At 47.8% G+C, this 17,828-nt stretch overlaps 9 protein-coding genes across 9 annotated transcripts; 6 read left to right on the forward strand and 3 right to left on the reverse strand.

The window, feature by feature from the left end:
- Nucleotides 1-341: 341 nt before the first annotated feature.
- On the forward strand, nt 342-2,049 carry PMZ80_008286 (uncharacterized protein; the record flags this gene model as incomplete). Its single annotated transcript, XM_064876687.1, has 3 exons — nt 342-1,542; nt 1,590-1,936; nt 1,984-2,049. 3 exons carry the CDS (start codon nt 342-344, stop codon nt 2,047-2,049), a joined length of 1,614 nt encoding a protein of 537 aa, XP_064727994.1.
- A 996-nt stretch (nt 2,050-3,045) lies between these two features.
- Nucleotides 3,046-3,582, reverse strand: PMZ80_008287 (uncharacterized protein; the record flags this gene model as incomplete). Its single annotated transcript, XM_064876688.1, has 1 exon — nt 3,046-3,582. One exon carries the CDS (start codon nt 3,580-3,582, stop codon nt 3,046-3,048), a length of 537 nt encoding a protein of 178 aa, XP_064727995.1.
- A 459-nt stretch (nt 3,583-4,041) lies between these two features.
- PMZ80_008288 (uncharacterized protein) lies at nt 4,042-5,152 on the reverse strand (the record flags this gene model as incomplete). Its single annotated transcript, XM_064876689.1, has 3 exons — nt 4,042-4,232; nt 4,293-4,597; nt 4,731-5,152. 3 exons carry the CDS (start codon nt 5,150-5,152, stop codon nt 4,042-4,044), a joined length of 918 nt encoding a protein of 305 aa, XP_064727996.1.
- A 964-nt stretch (nt 5,153-6,116) lies between these two features.
- On the forward strand, nt 6,117-7,278 carry PMZ80_008289 (uncharacterized protein; the record flags this gene model as incomplete). The annotated part of the gene is made up of 3 exons (XM_064876690.1): nt 6,117-6,682; nt 6,736-6,910; nt 6,958-7,278. The coding sequence occupies 3 exons, from the start codon at nt 6,117-6,119 to the stop codon at nt 7,276-7,278; spliced, it is 1,062 nt and encodes a 353-aa protein (XP_064727997.1).
- A 256-nt stretch (nt 7,279-7,534) lies between these two features.
- On the forward strand, nt 7,535-8,308 carry PMZ80_008290 (uncharacterized protein; the record flags this gene model as incomplete). The annotated part of the gene is made up of 1 exon (XM_064876691.1): nt 7,535-8,308. One exon carries the CDS (start codon nt 7,535-7,537, stop codon nt 8,306-8,308), a length of 774 nt encoding a protein of 257 aa, XP_064727998.1.
- A 266-nt stretch (nt 8,309-8,574) lies between these two features.
- Nucleotides 8,575-9,412, forward strand: PMZ80_008291 (uncharacterized protein; the record flags this gene model as incomplete). The annotated part of the gene is made up of 2 exons (XM_064876692.1): nt 8,575-8,749; nt 8,799-9,412. 2 exons carry the CDS (start codon nt 8,575-8,577, stop codon nt 9,410-9,412), a joined length of 789 nt encoding a protein of 262 aa, XP_064727999.1.
- Nucleotides 9,413-9,719: 307 nt separating this feature from the next.
- Nucleotides 9,720-11,020, forward strand: PMZ80_008292 (uncharacterized protein; the record flags this gene model as incomplete). The annotated part of the gene is made up of 4 exons (XM_064876693.1): nt 9,720-9,772; nt 9,830-9,842; nt 9,889-9,945; nt 9,992-11,020. The coding sequence occupies 4 exons, from the start codon at nt 9,720-9,722 to the stop codon at nt 11,018-11,020; spliced, it is 1,152 nt and encodes a 383-aa protein (XP_064728000.1).
- A 356-nt stretch (nt 11,021-11,376) lies between these two features.
- On the reverse strand, nt 11,377-12,845 carry PMZ80_008293 (uncharacterized protein; the record flags this gene model as incomplete). The annotated part of the gene is made up of 2 exons (XM_064876694.1): nt 11,377-12,566; nt 12,614-12,845. 2 exons carry the CDS (start codon nt 12,843-12,845, stop codon nt 11,377-11,379), a joined length of 1,422 nt encoding a protein of 473 aa, XP_064728001.1.
- A 383-nt stretch (nt 12,846-13,228) lies between these two features.
- Nucleotides 13,229-14,361, forward strand: PMZ80_008294 (uncharacterized protein; the record flags this gene model as incomplete). The annotated part of the gene is made up of 2 exons (XM_064876695.1): nt 13,229-13,288; nt 13,385-14,361. Coding segments are annotated over 2 exons (1,037 nt in total), but the record flags the coding sequence as incomplete, so codon positions are not given.
- Nucleotides 14,362-17,828: the final 3,467 nt, after the last annotated feature.

A 17,828-nucleotide genomic window follows, 5' to 3' on the forward strand; every position in this document is an offset into this window, starting at 1 on the left:
CTCCACATTGTTGTAGACGTAAAAGACTCAACCATAGACAAGACATACAAAATACGCTGTCTTTGTGTCTGCATCTATATCCGAACACGCACTCCACCACGCACTGATCCGCCCGAGATTGCGAGTACAACCGCCCTCGAATAGATTCACTCGACAGTGATTTTGGGAATCAGACCCTGGACTATAATCGAAGGCCTCAAATCAGTACGACACGCCCCTCGGTACTGTAAAGATACAGAGCTGCTCGTCGAATTCAACCAAGCAGCCATCTACAGGCGATTGGCCGTTGTGTGACAAAGCGATAAGGCTCTTGTAACAGAAGGATCTGAAGACCGCAGAAGATGGCGCAGGAGTCAGAGGTGGCAGCTGCGGCTAAGGGAGAGAATACTGCAGTAACGGTACAACAACCTTCGTCACCAGCAGCCTCGACCTCAAGTAGGGAAGATACCAGAGATGCACGAGAACGACTGAAAAAGACCTCGATCGCAGGTCTGCAGCAGAAGACTAACACCACCGACACTTCATCAGATCAACCCCTTCTTGCAAAGTCAGATGCCAGCCTGACAGATCCAGCCAGCGAAACCAACAATGGCATTCGTGGTAGACCCGCGAAGAAGCGGTCATTCGAAGACCTGGCCAAGGACGACGCAGATACAGACAGTCCAGGTGCCGTCGGCCAGCCACCGTTACCCAAAAGCGGCCACCACAAGAGAATGAGATCAAGGGACGTTAACAGCGGTGACCACACTCAAGCATATGCAAAAGTCGAAGGTGCTAAGAACGATACTGTGCAGGAGGAGGGAGACATGCAGGCAGAACCCAGTGTGGATGCCCAGACATACCCAGAAGGAGAAGGAGTCTTGGTAGATGCCCCCTCACAAGAAGAGATGGACGCAGATGCCACTGCTCAAAGATCGCAGACGAACAACAAGGAAGAGCCTACAACCACGACTGAGAAGGAGACGAGGGCAAGTGACTCTGCGACGACCACAAAGATACCACCGACCTCCGGCTTTGCAAATGCCTCAGCTGCTTCGCCATTTGGTCAACCGAGGTCCCCTTCGAAAGACAAATCTCCAGAGCCTGCAAAACCGACATCTAGTTCAGCCTTTGCATCATCTGGTCTGTCTGCATTCGCCTCTTCTAGTAAATCACCATTTGGCGCAGCTGCAAGCTCAAAGTCACCACTTGGCGCAGGAGGCTTTGGCGGAGGTCAATCTACTGGCGGCTTCGGATCTGCTAAGAGCGGATTTGGGAGCACAGGCGGGTTTTCTTCCACGAGCACATCTGGCTTTGGTGGAGGGTCGAGCAGCTTTGGTGCGCCCAAGCCATTCGGTAGCACCAATACATTCGGCGCACCTAAACCCTTTGGCACTTCTTCAGGCTTTGGTAGCGGACCTTCGAGCTTTGGTACAAGCAAGCCTATAGGCGCATCGAGCAAGGATGATGAGGAGGACGAAGAAGAGACTGGAGAAGACGAGGATGCTGCCGGTGCCGCTAAGGACGACGCTGAGCAGGATCCTCGTTTTCAAAAGCAGCAAGGTAAGGACACCACACCAGCGGAAACGATTTCATGCTAACAGGAGTAGTCGATACAGGCGAAGAAGGTGAAGAAGTTCACTTCACTTCGAGAGCGAGGCTATACTTCTTTGACGGAGCCTGGAAAGAAAGAGGAACGGGCGTCTTCAAGATTAATGTGCGGACATCTGAGGACGGAGATGCCGAGCCAAGAGAATCAGATCCCGAAGCACAAGCGACGAACGGCAAGAGAAAAGCCCGGCTGCTGATGAGAGCGGATGCCACGCATAAAGTTCTGCTCAACAGTCCAGTCTTCAAGGGCATGAAGTTTGGTGCACCAGATGGCACTGAGCCAACGGGGAAGCTGATGCATTTGCAAAGTCTCGAGAACGGGAAGCCTTTACCGTTGCAAATAAAGGTAAGCAACCTCCTTTGGAGACGTGACCAAGGACTAACACGGTGCAGATTGGCAAAGAAGAGGTTCTGAAAGACCTATACCATCGATTACGAGAGCTAGAAGAAGAAGCATAAACCGATATATTCCCATGGTTCCGAACAGCAACCTTGATGAGCACTTTGGCCCCGTGGAGGCACATACGATGAGATGAGATGACGCACGCGCGAGCTATTGTTGTTGGCTACCATTAGAATTGGAGCAGGCTGGATATTTGAACCTTGGCTTAGCGTGGTACCTACGGGCAAGCGACCAAGCAAGCATGAAAGAAAGCACTGGTGACGAATGCGAATACACATAAACGCGGGAGGTATACAGATGTCATCCAGAGCTGCATGCAGCGGGGATGAAGGTTCAATGAAGATGAGATGAAATGTACCCTTCAAGCTTCGTCTCGAGCACAATCGGGCTGCACCTACGCTATAAGGGGATATTTTGGCGAGTCGATCCGCCTCCTGACGCTGCTAACCACCGTGACCTGCCTGGCGGTTGCTGGTTGAACATATAATGACGTTGAGCCTCGTCCTACAAGCAAGGGTCAACACATGCAGGTGCTTTGGCCCTCACGCGTCAGTTAGGTTCGCGCTTCGAGTGAATATCGAACACCTTCACCTCTGCCAAGTGCTGTCACGCCCTTGTCTCAACGTTCCTGCGGACAGATGAGTGGACTGAGGCGGCAGATCTCACAATCCACCAGCGCATTTCTACTGGAATGGCATGAAACGTTAGGCATGATTCATTGTTTGACGTGCTCTCAATGTTCCTGAATCTGGACGTGCCAGCAGTCTTGCATACTACCGATACCTGTTTGTTGCGTCTGTTCCTTCTCCCTTCTCGTCTTGGTAGATTCGACAGTAACACTCTGCGAAGAACTTGGGACATTGCCAAGGGTTCATGAATGATTCGTAGTGAAATTGGTAACATATTTCATTGCATCTCCACGCCGCCCGAAAGGTTCCCCTTTTGCCCACATAGAGGATTTGATGACTTGGTCTCGCGTTCGAGAAGGCCAAGCGCATCTCAGCATTTTGTCGCAGCTACCACACCACACATACTTATTCTCACTTCATCTCCTAACTAAGTCTCGCATCTTGTCCTCGACACTTCAGGCCTCGCGCTCGCTTCCCCATTCCTTCCCTCCTTGCCTTCCTTCCCCTTCCCCTCCCCTCCCCCATCTCCCCCTGCACCTCCCCCACAACCCTCACCACAACCCCAAACACCTCCAACAACTCCTCCCTCCTCCCCCTATCCATCCCCTCCTTCTCCTCGTCATCCCCAAGTAGATACTCCACATAGTCCGGGTTATCCATTCGCCGGAGGATATCGTCTGGTAGTCTGTTGAATGCGATGTAGAGTGTTTTTGTGAGGGGGCGGGAGGTGGTGGAGGTGTGGATGAGGGTGCGGTATTGGTTGAGGAGGGGTGTGAGGAGGGCGTCAATATTTGGTTGTGGTTTGGCGAAGGTTGAGGTTGGGGGTGGGGAGGGGGTGAGGGTGACGGTGGTTAGTGGGGAGGATGAGGATGGGCTGGACTGGTTGCCAATGGAAAGAGAAGAGGAGGGTCGCGAGGATGGTGTGGAGGGGGGTTTGGTTTGTGCTGGCGAGGAAGACATTTTTGTGGTTGTGATGAAGCCTTGGCTGACGCGACGGTTGTAGTTGGGTTGGAAGGTGCGAATGGTTGTAGTCTAGGTTGGAAGGTGCAATTGAATGTGGAGGATGCGCAGGTAGACGGGTTGCTGCTTTGAGGGAGAAAGAGCTTGTCGAGATCATAGTGAAAGCGCTACGTACCTGAGGTGAGATCAAGTGAAGTGAAGTGAAGAGAAGATGAGTGCAAATCCTTGGGTTTCATCGTGGTAGATCCATAGGGACATAGTGTGCCGGACTCAATTCATACAGAGCCTTATCGTTGGACACGTAATATAGCAGCATGTGATAACATATAGCCTAGCTGTCAGGCGCACAATGCCCTAGAGGTATATAGTCCTCACATTCCTTCGTCGTAGATAGACTGTCTAGCTTCAGAATCACATATTTGTTGACCCCTGTCGTGCTCCCGTCTCTATGGACTCACGCTAGTAGCCCCAGTACACAGAAGTACAGTTCCAGCCGTAAAGCGTGTAGAGCGTGTTTGGTTGCTTATCCTTATATACCCAGAAATTGACATAAGTATTGTCAGCCGTTCCAACTGCGGCAAAGTCGGTTTGCATTTGAGCGTCATTGTCAATCTTCCAGGAAACCGTCGCGTTTATGGACGAGAAAGTCACTACAATATTTCTGTCAGTGATTTCGAACCTGTAGAATGATTCCGCATTCCGAGACGTACCGTTGCCTGGCATCTCCCAATTGGTGTACACCCCATGTGATGTGTCAACATAATCGTCTGGCTGTTCGCCCCATGCTCCGCCATCTCTCAACTGCTTGTAGTATGCGACGCCGCTCGAAATGACGGCATCTTTCTGGCAATTGACCATGTAGATACCGTCGCCGTTAGTAAGACGTGTCGGTCGTTCGGGGACAATAGGATCAGTAGGCGTATATGGTAGTTCGTTCGGGGGTGGAGTCAGTGTTGGCAAGAAGTCTTGTACTATTGGTGCTGGCGGATCTGGAACATCGTCGTCAGGTGAGGGTCTATGTTCAGGATAGGCTCATTGACTTACCGTCAATCTTGGAGAAAGTGACGTGGTTTCCGTCTCGAACTCAGTTGCCGCCAAAGCGCCAATTAATGAAGCCTCCATCGCCGGAGAGAGTGATGTCTCCGGACTCGAAAGTGTATATTTCATAGCCTTGAGTTTGTGGGCCGATGCCCAGATCCAGCTCGGCATGATCATGAGTTTTTCCAACTAGATTGTAATCGTGTTTACCCTGGATGATCGCAGCATTGAGATGAGGCCAGTTCCTCCTTAATTGATCCAGCTGTGATTGGGTGAATTGTTCTTCCTTCTTGTGCTGCTCATCACTGACCTTGTCGATGATTAGTTGGACACATGCCTTCAGGAACGTGATCAGACTAGCACCTTCGCAATCTGATCCACATGTATAGTCATATGGTTGAGGAGTCCTTCCGGACCTCTGGCGGCGAACAAGCACATTGTTGGAAGCATTGGCCACTGGTTCGAACGGATGGGCTAAGGTGAGAAACATAAAGACCGTGGTGAGACAGAGAACGTAATAGATGGCGAACATGTTGGATGATGTCTAACGGAGCTTTGTAGATGCTGATATGGCAATTCGGTAAGGGCTGCCTCATAGAAGATGGAAGACCGACTCTTATATGACCGTTGTAGCTCTGTCGGCACCAGACTGATGACCACCACAGTTGGAATTGTTCGGGACACAGACTCGTGGATGAAGAGATGAAACAGACAGAGGTGACCATATTTTATGATACCCGATGTTGAGGGCGTGGGGCAGTGTTAGGCTAGACAGACCGTTCTCCGTACAAGTTATCCTCATAGCAGTCTATTCGGATTCACAACGGCATGGACTGCTAGAAGGGAGCAGAGGCGGTTTCTGAGCACAGCTAAGAGCATCGGTAAAACCGGTGAAGAATTGTGCGCGAGCAATGACAACGCGATTTGTAAAGAAGCTGCCGGAGCTGAGCACGATTGTTGAACCACTGTTGACCCCTGGACCCCGGCACTGGCGATTCACATCTCACTGTATCACTTGACAGACAGTCAGATCATCTAGCGGTGGCTTCGGCAAGTCGATTTCCTGTCCTACCTGTATCTCGAAACATGGTAGGTGAGACTGCGAGGGTTGCATCTTACTGGATTTCGCTCATACGCTTTTGTAGATAGGGCCGGCCACAGATGCATTGCGACCGCTTTGCACAAACATCAGACGGAAGAATTTGAATGAAGTGGTCTTACCCACTGCATCTGCTGAGGCCTGACCATGGTGAAAGTCTTCCAGAGTGAAGAGGGTCTGAGGCAAGGCTCCGCAGCCTCGACGAGGCTGAGGACTTTTCAAAGCTGAGCCGTCCGTCGCTGATTAACCACCAACTCGTGCTTCAGCTTTACGAGAGCCATCGAGGGCCTACATTACAGATGCAGCATTCGAGAGATCCGTGATCTAGATAGGCACAAACGGAACGAGTCAACAGCCTCGGATCAGACGCATCTCAGTGATAGCACAGCATAGCAACATGTCGGCCCGTCACGTATCACGATCCCTAATCGAGGCTCTGCCGTTGTCACAACCATCAAAGTACGTCTGCAGACAGTGTCGACATACTCTACAATCCGCACAAGTGGTCTCGCAACAGCGCGGATATGCTCGTACGCGCGGCCCATCCTCGACTCCAGCACCAACCGAAGAAGTTCCCTACGCAGAAAAGGTTCGCAGAAAATTGTGGAAGGGAAAACCGCCTGGGCCCGAGAATGTCGATGATTTGTACGGCAAGGGCTTCATAGACACAATGAGGGAGGAGAGACAAAAGAAGAACCTTGCGAATCAGAAACGAGAGCTGGCGGATGTTGATCGAGATCTGAGGGAGGCCGAGGCTGACTTGGCCGCAGAGAGGAAAAAGAAGGGTGTAGTTGAGGTGGAGGAAGAGGAAGAGGTAGATGCCAGTTGGGTTCCATTGGGGACTGAGGCAGTAGCAAATGACTCTGAGTACAAGGGAGCGAGGACGTGGGATGGTCTGGAAGCTGTGGGCTACAAGGGTGACTGGAGGGAGCTGCGTCCAAGTGATAAGGATGAATACAAGCCGTGAGTGGGCGACACAGCAAGAGTGATTTACCAGTCTCGCTGACAATGTTTAGATGGGCCGATACTTCATCACCGCCTGCTCGGAGCTACGAAGAACTTGTCTTGCTGTTTCAACGAGCGGTAAACACCGCGAACGGCCTTCCAAACAAAGCCGTTGCCGCTGGACAGACTGATATCGATACGAAGCTTGATATGTCCACAAATCAATCACGGACGAAGGTCTTGAAGGTAATTCACTTCCTTTAGTGGAGAGAATCGAACTGACGAATCTGCAGATCCTTAATCATTTCAGCAGACTCATCTCATACCGGATCCCGGACCCCTTGATCACAGCTTTGGCCGCGCCAGGACCCCACGGACTGAATGTGTCCGGTTTCTTACGTGCGATCGAGGAAAACCTGGCGCCGAAGCCAGCTAATGTTGCCGAGCGACTTATGGGAGACGAAGTACTGGCGGCGCAGAGCAATCTGCTTGTCCTTGGAAGACGAGAAACACCTGTTGACAAAGAGAAGGAATTGGGCAGATGGAAGGTCATTGAGTCTGAGCTTAGGGCCAGGGGCTTGCCTGTGTTGGGGAAGGCTGAGGTACAGCGGTGATTCTTTCCTGGGCGCATGTCTGAATGTTATTGTATATATAGCGGATGTGGACCTTCTGGCTCGAGCAGGACCACTATATCTTCCTGTAGAACAGTCAGAGCGGCCATGTAGCTCGTATTTCGTACCTTGCAGCTGAACATGAAACGACAGTTTGCTCCGTTTGCACTCTGATTACATCTAAGACCTTTTGCTTACTGTGTTGGTCATTCCTCTCTTCATCTTTACAAGCACCTTCGTTCCCTGTGCAGCGCTAGTCATGGCAGCAGCAGCTACGACAGGCTTCCCACCTACAGGCGTAGCCTACGTCGGCCAAATCGAGCACGAATACATGAGCCTCCACAAACTCTCAGTATGCGGTAACTGCCTAGCACTCGGCTTTCAGAAGCCGTTAAAGCGCTGTAATGGATGTAAACTAGTCGACTACTGCTCCAAAGAATGCCAGAAAAGCCATTGGTCAAAGCATAAGGCTTTCTGCAATATGGTGCAAGGTAAAGGCGCGAACAACGGGTACTTATCACGTCTCAAGACGCCTGAGGAGGTATTTAGGATCTTGACTGATTCATATCGGTTGCGGGTTGAACTTGATCATGCGCATCGGGAGGAGAATCATGGGGTTTATGCGGATGGGAAGGTGGCTGAGGGGGCGGTTTGGACGGCGGGTGATGCGAGTGATGATTTCCAGAAGTATCTTGATTTGGCTGAGGAGGCGGGTGTTCTTCCTGAGTGGTGGAGGTTTGAGAATAGGATGGAGTGTTTGGCTGAGGCTGTTGACAGGAAGAATGAGAACTCTATTTATGGTCATATTGATCAGGAGGGACTAATGACGAAGTATGAGGGAGATGTTGCGATTAGGAATGCGCTGTGTGTATTGGCTGAGCTGATTGTTGGGTATGAGGGGAAGGGTAGGGCGATGGATGATAAGTGGTTTAATGAGTTTCAGGAGTATCTTGATTTGCATCCTGACGAGAGGGCGAGGTTGATTGCTGGGACTGTGGAGGCGGTGAAAAATGCTGGGGTTGTGCCAGGCTGAAAGTATTCGAATTGTGCGTGTTGTGCAGAAAGCCATCAACTATCGAATCAACAGGTGACTACCTTCACCTTCAGTGGCTCCACAATTTATGGCCGCGCTAACAACAACAATGACGAGACGTCGTCGGACTGGGAGGCTACAAACATCTGCTGCCTGTTTTCCAAAGGACATTACGCTCCGATCTGCGACTCTTCGAAAACAAAACATAGTAGCAGGAAAGGCTCTGCTTGTTTGGACCGAGAACCAATTCGTACCAAACCATAACCATGGTAAGCCGCCCACATAATGCTAGCCTGCATGATGAGACGAGACTGCATATCCAAAACGTTTTCCCTCGACATCAAGCTGACGTTGGTGTCACTCAGGCTAAAGGAGGCAAGAACAAAGATGATCGAAAATTCCTCAAAGCAGCAATCTTGATCAACCAGGAGGTGAACAGCGGTAAGTAAACGAGATCGATCACCGCTAGCCTGCTGACATGTGTCGACAGGCTCACTACCAGACAAGGACTTTGGTCGACTCGCAGATCACGTTGGGCAGGATGGCATGTCCATGCTCAACTGTTCAGCTTGCGAAGGCGCCCCAGATGACCCAAAACTCATAGGGTGTGGCCATATCTACTGCTCGGAATGTTCTGAAGGTAATGCTCAGTGCGTCGTGTCCGATTGCCAGAAGCGTCTTCGACGTGAAACAGAACTCGAACCAGCTGTTTTCAAGGCAATTCGCACCATGTTCAAGGTCAAACAGAAGCAAGACCAAAGAGCTGCGCGTGACATTCACATCAACAACGGATCTTTTAGAAGAGACACAGGCCCCGCCGCACCAGCTCGAACTCAACACTTTCAGTCACGAGGAGGAAACAATGTCATGTCTGACTCTGACGATGATGGATTCGACAATCGAAGTCAGCGATCGGTCAGCTACGGCGACGGTGGCAATTCGTTCGTCGCAGATGATGCCAGCAGTGTTGGGGGAGAACAAGGCGATATGGAAGACAGTGAAGATGGTAGCGATGATGACCTTGAAATGGATGTTTCTCTGGAGGAGTTGCGAATGGAGCTGGAAGACTTGCAGTACAACTGGCAGGCCGATATCGAGGAGTGAAAGCTGTGTCTGAAGTGACGTGGTAGGGACCACCCTGGAATACCAGCGAGGCTATATGTTGGGGGCCAAGATGGCTTGTCAATGGAAGGAGCGATGATCACTACGTACACCCTATCCGAGCGTATTTGGTGTTGATGCAGGAACTTGAGGCAGGCCGTGTTGGCAGGTGCGTTTGGAGACCCGCGCAAGTGACGCGAATCAAATAACTCGCAACTGCCTTCACCTGCACCGAGGTCAAGTATTCTGATCTTCCCATTTTCTTCAAGCTCAACATCTCTTACGCACCAACATGCATTCAACTTTGACCATGGCTGACGATATCACTTTATCACGAGAATACTTTCTCATGTTGCTGAGAAGGTAAGTCCTCAAATTCACCCAGCTAGCGATGCAGGACAAAAGCTGACATTTCACCAGGGCTCAATGCATGGTATGTTTGGTCGCCTTCGCTTGTCCAAATACTGACATCCTCCAAGAACGGAGATCGTGCTAACAACACCGTTCGCATTCCCATAAACGAATATGAGAGCTTGGCAAGTCCACTAGTATTGACGACATGAACGTGGCTAACCGAATCAGCAACAAGCAGCTAGTGAATATGCTGCTTTGAAGCACGCACTTGTTACTGCCGGGACACCTCTCGAATCGATCAAAGTCCTTGTCAATGCTGCATCTGGCATCCCAACACCACCCGAGGACGATAGTGATTCCATCGATGAGGAGGATAGTTTATCAGACATTGAAGACACGTACATTCCCGCACACCGACAAGACTTTCGACAATTGTTCACGAAGCCGGTTAACGCTCGATTCGCAGCTTCTGGGCCATGGAGAAGAAACGTCTCAGCGCCACTATCGCCAACATCCAACAAGCAGGAGAATTTTGCAGACCATTTCGATACAGATCTAGCTCCTGTCAAAGAAGAACGATTTATCACTGACCGTGGTGACCGTTCGCTGGTCATCAAGGGTCTGTCGAAGTCGACAACGCTCGAAGACATTACCAAGGCTATCAGAGGAGGCATGGTCCTGAACCTCTTTGTCCGCCAGCATCTGCAAGAAGCACACGTTGCTTTCGTCAACACCGACGATGCAGAGAAGTTTTTGCTTCACGCCAAGAGACACGATTTCTACATCAAGAGCAAGAGAGTTCATGTCTCGTGGGATGAGAGGCAACACTACATGCCAGGTGGTATCGCAAGACGCATACACAATGATGGTGCATCTCGAAACTTGGTCATCCGGTTTCCTAAGCCCGAAGTCACTGAGCAAGTCGTTCGCGATGATCTAGACCATATCAACACACTCGAGGTCGTCAGTGTGAAGACGTTGCAAGGACATATCTTCGTCTCACTAAATAGTGTGAGACATGCACTGGCAGCTCGGAGTTGCATGATGCACAGACTACGATACAAAGGATCACGCGTTGAGTTCTGGCCAGATGCATGTGCTGAACCTTTCCCACCGGTCCCCAGACGACCGCCACCCAATCAGAACTACCACAAGCACCAGGCTAAGCATTCTACAAATTCCATCAACAGATTCAACGTTCTCTGTAACGAGGATGATACTTCTAACACCGCTTATGAGACGGTAGAGTCCGGTTGACCTTTCAAGGGGGGGCCTTTCGCAGTTGACCACATAATTTATGCTGGCTAGCACGACAGCGATAATTCGCAGTGGAAGGGGTCCATCATTCGAAAAGTGTATTCTTCGTTCGCTTGGATTGCAGTCATCAACAGACGTCACAGGCTACTCACAGCATGTAACAGACAGCATAGTTCTGACAACTCATAGACCAACAGTGAGGTAGCACATCCTCCTTGAACAAGCTTCATGAATCTCAATCCGACATTGTACTTTTGAATATTGCTCACTATATGCAGTCCAACGTGGCATTCCAGACGTCCATCCTCGAGCATGTCGAAGAACCTGGCCCAACGCCCCAGATGTATCCAGAATAATCATTCCCGAGCAAACAGACCTGCCATGCCCATACCAGTACCTATGCACATTGAAACAACTCCAAGGTCTTGTCCCTGCCTTTCCAGTTCGGGCATTAGAGATGCAAGCTGCCTCACACCAGTCATACCCAGAGGATGACCAAGAGCAATAGCACCACCCTTCGGATTCACCTTACTCTCATCAATCCCCAGCTTTCTCACACAATACAGCGCCTGACTTGCAAACGCCTCATTGATCTCCCAAACACCGACATCCTCGGTCTTGATGCCAGTGTAATCCAATAACTTCGGAATAGCAATAGCAGGTCCAACACCCATTTCATCCGGTAGACAACCCACAACCTGTGTTCCAACCCACTTTCCAATAATGCCACTACTCAAACCTAACTCATTCGCTGTGCTCCGCCTCATCAGCAATGTCGCAGCCGCACCATCACTAACCTGACTTGAGTTCCCTGCCGTGCTGTACCCATCCTTCGCGAACACAGGTTTCAGCTTCGCCATTTTCTCTACAGACGCATCGTGTCTTATCCCGTCGTCCTTGTCCACTATTACTTCCTTCGCTGACGTTGGTAGTTTATCTTTATCCTCGACGTCCCATTGCCGTACCTTGACGGGCACAATCTCCTTATCGAACAACCCATCCTTCTGCGCCTTACTCGCTTTCCGATGCGATTCAGCCGCGAACGCATCCTGATCCGCACGACTGATATCATACCTCTTCGCGACATTCTCACTCGTCTCACCCATGGGCATAATACAATCCCTCGCCTCCTTCCTCTCGCTATTCCGCAGCCCATCCCACAAACCCACCGGAATAGCCTTACTCCCATAATTCTTCGTCATACTCTCCATGCCCGCCCCAATACCAACATCAATGCTCCCCACCGTAATCGCATGCGCAATACTCGTCACAGCCGCCAACCCAGACGAACACGCTCGATTAATAGTATGCAGCGCCGTCCGATCATGGTAGCCCGCGTGCAGCTGCGCCATGCGACTCGCTTTATGTCCACCGAGTTCGGCTAGAACCACGCCCACGGCGACATCGTCGATGCGCGATGGGTCGAGGTTCGGGTTTGCGGAGAGGGTTGCGCGGAGGACGTGGGAGAGGAGTTCGTGGTCGTGGGCGTCGCGGAAGCCGCCTTTTACGGCGCGGGTTACGGGGGTGCGGAGGGAGGAGAGGATGACTACATCTGTCGGTCGTTTTGTCAGGATTTCCTTCAATCCTCTTGACGTTGCCATCGGTCGTCTGGTTGGGGTGGTTCGTCGCGGTATTCAGCTGTGTGGAACCAGGTGGGTGGGTAAAAGGCTTGGTGGAGGCTGTATTGGATTATGGTTAGGGTTGCGAGGAATTTGAGGAGGGAGAGGCAGGTGATGGAGATGGATAGTGGGAAGAATGTGTAGAGGACGATTGGGAGGGAGAGGATTGTGGCGACGCGGGAGATGAAGACGAGGTCGACACCCATGTTGACGGGAGCTGTGCCGGGGTCAACATCGGGTAGATGTACGCGGCGGCGAGCTCATGCAGGTGCTGTGCACGGCGTCGGATGTGGGCTTCGGCATTGGAGATGTGCGGAGTGTACTCGGGGATGTCCCGGATGAGGGATTATCGCCTTAAGGCAGCAAGACAGAATTGGCTTACATAAGCTTCACCTGAGACGTCTCTGACGTTTGCTTCGTTTTCCGATTTTGGGTGAAGGTGGAGCACAAAGTCAGTAACGAGATACCAAAGTCGACCACCCTTTCTAGTGGACGAGCAACGCCAGACCATCTTTTGCGCGGGACTGCTTTATCGATCGCTCGAAGCTTCAATAGTGTTTGAGCTAAAACGCTGTTTCTGGTAGCCATCATGGAGCCTTCTCAACCGGGCAACAAGTTCAAGGTGGCCTTGATACAGATGAAGCCAAAGGTAGGATAGGTTCCTCTGTAGCGACCGGCGCCGAGTCAACGTTGCTCTTCTCCACAAACCTTGTTACCGTTGTCTGCTGGAAGCTGACTCTGGAAGGTCCTGGACCCAGAGTACAACTTCACCCATGCCAAGACCGAACTCACGAAAGCAGCGGAAGGAGGTGCTTCCTTAGCTATCCTCCCCGAATATCATCTGACTGGCTGGGAACCAAACGATCCGAAGTTTGCCGAGCTCGCCAAAGACGCACACAAGTACCAGAAGCAATACCAAGATCTGGCTAAAGAGCTAAAGATCAACATATGCGCCGGCACTATCTGCCAGACTGCTCCAAACAAGGCCAGCAATGGCGCTGTTCAAGGAGACGCGGATGCAAATGCAAAACCAACAATGCTCAACATTTCACCGTTCATTTCATATACCGGAGAACTGCTAGGTACCTACATCAAGACCAATATCTGGATCCCGGAACGAGAACACCTAACCTCCAGTGTCGAATATGCACAGACTACAAACGGCACAGCTGCATCAGCACCGCCAAGCTCAACCTCTCAAACCGCAAAAGACCTTCAACACGCCGGCGTAGCACATTCCGAGCCCTCAAACCCACCACTAGCTCCCCACGAAGTCATACAGACACCGTTGGGCAATATCGGACTACTGATCTGCTGGGATCTCGCCTTCCCCGAAGCATTCCGGTCTCTCATCCAACAAGATTGCAAAATCATCCTGATACCCACCTTTTGGACCGCCTTTGACATGATGCCGGCCGGTCTGAAGATCAACCCCAACGCAGAGAAGTTATTCTTGGAAAGCACGCTTGTGGCGCGTGCATTCGAGAACACATGCACGATTATCTTCTGTAATGCGGGTGGGCCGAAGGAGGAGGGATATCTTGGGCTGAGTGGTGTTTATGCGCCGATTCAGGGACGGGTTGAGGGTAGCTTCGAGAATGGAGAAGAGGGAATGAGGATTGTGGAGGTTGATTTGGGGATTCAGGAGCTGGCGGAGCGGAATTATAGGGTGAGGGAGGATTTGAAGGGGGAGGCGTGGCATTATGGGTATGAGAAGGGGAGGTGAGATGGAGAACGTGATAGGGGGTTGGGAGCCAATGGCTGTCTTCGCAAGAACAAGATCGTTTCACTGGAAGTATTGCTATGCAGGATTCTGAGAGCAAGTCTGAGCCCGTGGATAGCGTACGAGTCGACTCGGAGTTTTCCTCGTACATATCGCCGCCCGAACCATGATTTTTTTCTTGGCAGGACTGGCCGCAATGAAAGGATATCCCGCGGGACATCTGAGTATTCTGCAGGTCCACAAATCCCCTGCTCAATGTAGAGATAGTATTGAACACTGGCATAGCCCCAAAAACTCAAGATGAGCGCCTTTACAGCGAAATTAGTGCTTAAAGTGCTCACTACGAGTCCCATCACGTGACAGGAGTCTCGAGGTGCGTAAGCATTGGCTTGTGGTCATGATATATCTCCTTTCGGCGGGGAATGGCTGACTTGGTATATTGGAATACTCTGTCCGTTCAGCAACAACAATTCACAAAGGTGTAATTGATAGAAATGTCACTGATAGGATAGCTATGATGAACAGTAGTAGAACAGTGCATAAAAGGATACACAGGGGCAGGAAAGAAGAGCACGGAAAAACAGTCCGCCCGTCCCAATCCATCCCCGTAGAAACTGCCTGATGCGAGCTTCCTCCACCAGTTGCCGTAGCTGTCCAGTCTCAATGGCCAGCACAACGATCATCACCTTATTTACGGCGAAAACGCGCTCCAGGCATATTGCTGATACATTAGCGACTGTAAAGCCTGCGATTCTTTACGTGATGCCAACCCTCCTCCGCAGCAAGCAGCCCGGTTAGCTATCGATGGATGAGTTCAACGAACCCGAAGCTAGCACTGCTCTACAGAACCAACAGCCTTGTCGTGTTGGTGTCTTGCCCAGCATGTGGCTTGAGAAACGCTACAAATATGGAAGTGCCTCTATCCTCGAACGCCCCCTGCCTGCCTGATGCTAGCATGCAAGGCGTGCGCCCGCCACTCGTCGCGCGAGGTGTCCTGCCAAAAGCGGGATGTGCATAGCTCAATCGACCATCAAGCTATCTATAGTCGCCACCTGCCATGTTCGAGGGAACATAACTTCAAATAGAAACGCTGCAGCCCCACCTCTGGTATCACTCGTGCCATCCCTTCGTTCGACATGCATCGCCCTCTCGCTTTCATTGTACCGATCATATGGCTTTTTGCCTCGACTACACGCTCACAACAGTTCACTGACGTTGGCCTGATACCATACGAACAGCAGACCTACAATTTCTCTTCAGCCTCGCCTCTATTATCTAAATTAAGCTATCCTTTTATTAATCTACTAAAAATCTAATATAATAGTCCTAAAATTAATATTATTAGCTTAAAACTTATTTAGTATCGTTTTAATTATACTTTATACCTATTACCTTTCTTTACCTCTCTTCTTTAAATACTATTAGGTCTTTTAATATCTAAGTATATATTAAACTACCGCTTAAGAGCTCTTATAGTTATATTTTTTATATTCTCTTTTTTATATTATATTTATTTCTCTCTTACTAGGAATAGTATATCTAGTAAGTTAGCTACCTTTATAAATTTTAAAGATACTACTACGCTTAAAATAAGGCTTAAAATCTTAGATAATATTAGTAAATTCCTAAGAGATTATTTTTTTACCGAAGGTAAAGACTTATATTATAGCTTAATAGTTAAGAATTTACTTTAAGGTTATAGTATATATAATAATATAATAAGAGATAACTACTAATACTTATTAAGTAGTAAAGCGTTTACTTTGAAAGAGTTTATAAAAACAGTTATTAATATAGTTACTAAGCTCGTTCTTAGTTAGAAGGTAGTTATCGATCCTAACGGTATTCTATTTTAAGCTTAGTACCTAGTATACTATACTACTTACTAGCTATAGTTTAATCTATTAGCTTAGTAAGAAACCGTAACTCTAACGAATCTAAATTAAATATTAAGATAATATAACTTAAGTAGCGTTACTATAACTCTTTTATTAATAGATTCGCTTATATTTAGATAACTATTTAGTATGTTTATTATTTAAGTAGGTATATAAACTATAAAGAGGTACTAGTAACTCTATTTTTAGTTAATTAAAATAAAGAGCTTATTAATACTATTATAAATTACTAGGCGCCGAGTATAAACCTATTTATTTATAAGTAGAGGATTACCTTATACGTTACTAAAAGAATTAACTAGTAAGTCCTCTTTATTCTTACGCTTTTAATCGTTAAGCTAAGTAATTAGTAGGCTTTAGTTTATAATTTAAGTTAATTAAGTTCCGTTTCGCTTAACTCCTAAAGTTAAGAAATACCTTATAGCGTTATAGAGATTCCCGTTACTTAACTAATCCCTTTACCTACTATTAGCTACCTAGAACTACTTATCTCTAGTAAATTACGTAGTTTAAAGAATAATAATACTATTAAGATTATTTATAACCGAGATAGAGGTTAATACTTAATACTAAGCTTAAGTAGTATCGCTATATAATACTATTATTATTTAATAATAGTTAATCTAAGAGATATCGTTTTTTAACTTATTTAGCTATATACTTATAAATATATATATTATAGATTAATATATACGCGTCTAATCTTATAACTAAGCCTTAATATAGTCGTTACTAAGACGTTTAAATATATTAAAGATTATTTACCTAACTCTTATAATTACGTTCTTAAGGTTAAAGTCGCTAACGCTTTAGAAAATCTCTTACTTCTTTAACTTAGCGGAATTAATACTCTCTAAAGTAGTATTTATAGCGATTTAAGTTAGCTATTTAACTACGTTTAGCTTAAGGCTAGATACGTTATTTAAGGCGATAAATCTTCTAAAGAAGTCTTTATTAACTTAATTACCCTATATAAGTATTTTTATTATAGAACTAAAGCTCCTTAATAAATATAACGTTATAGCTTTCTTTATCTAAGACTATAATTACGTATTACGAATCTTCTTAACCTTATTATTAATATTAAATAGTGAACTAAAAAGATTCGTAAATTTAATAGAGTTAAAGTAGTATCTTTTAATATTAATTAGCTAGCTTATTATACCCTATTACGATAATATCTACTAAATTAACCTTAGAGATTTTTAAGAAGGGGTATTACTTAATAAGCTTCACTTTAAGTACTAGCGCTTCTTTATAAGAGTCTATATCGCTAGACTTAATAATTAATTTACTAAGGTCTAAGACGAGAACTAAAAAGTAGTAAGTAGTATAAGTAAGAGACTTCTTTTAAATATATAACTAGATTTAGGTAACTAGCTCTATTAAGAAGATATATTTAATATAGGCTTTAATATAGACTTTAATTATTAGGATCTCGGGACGACTCTATTACTATTAGTAGCTAAATACTCTATTTATCTATAGGGGCGATAGCGATTTAACGCTTATAAGAAGCGGAAGAATCGTATACGTAACGTATCTATATACCTATCCTATATTACGTA

This window comes from Knufia obscura, assembly GCF_036327395.1.
Source record: "Knufia obscura strain CCFEE 5817 isolate CBS 148926 chromosome Unknown scaffold_10, whole genome shotgun sequence".
NCBI classification, from domain to species: Eukaryota; Fungi; Ascomycota; class Eurotiomycetes; order Chaetothyriales; family Trichomeriaceae; genus Knufia; species Knufia obscura.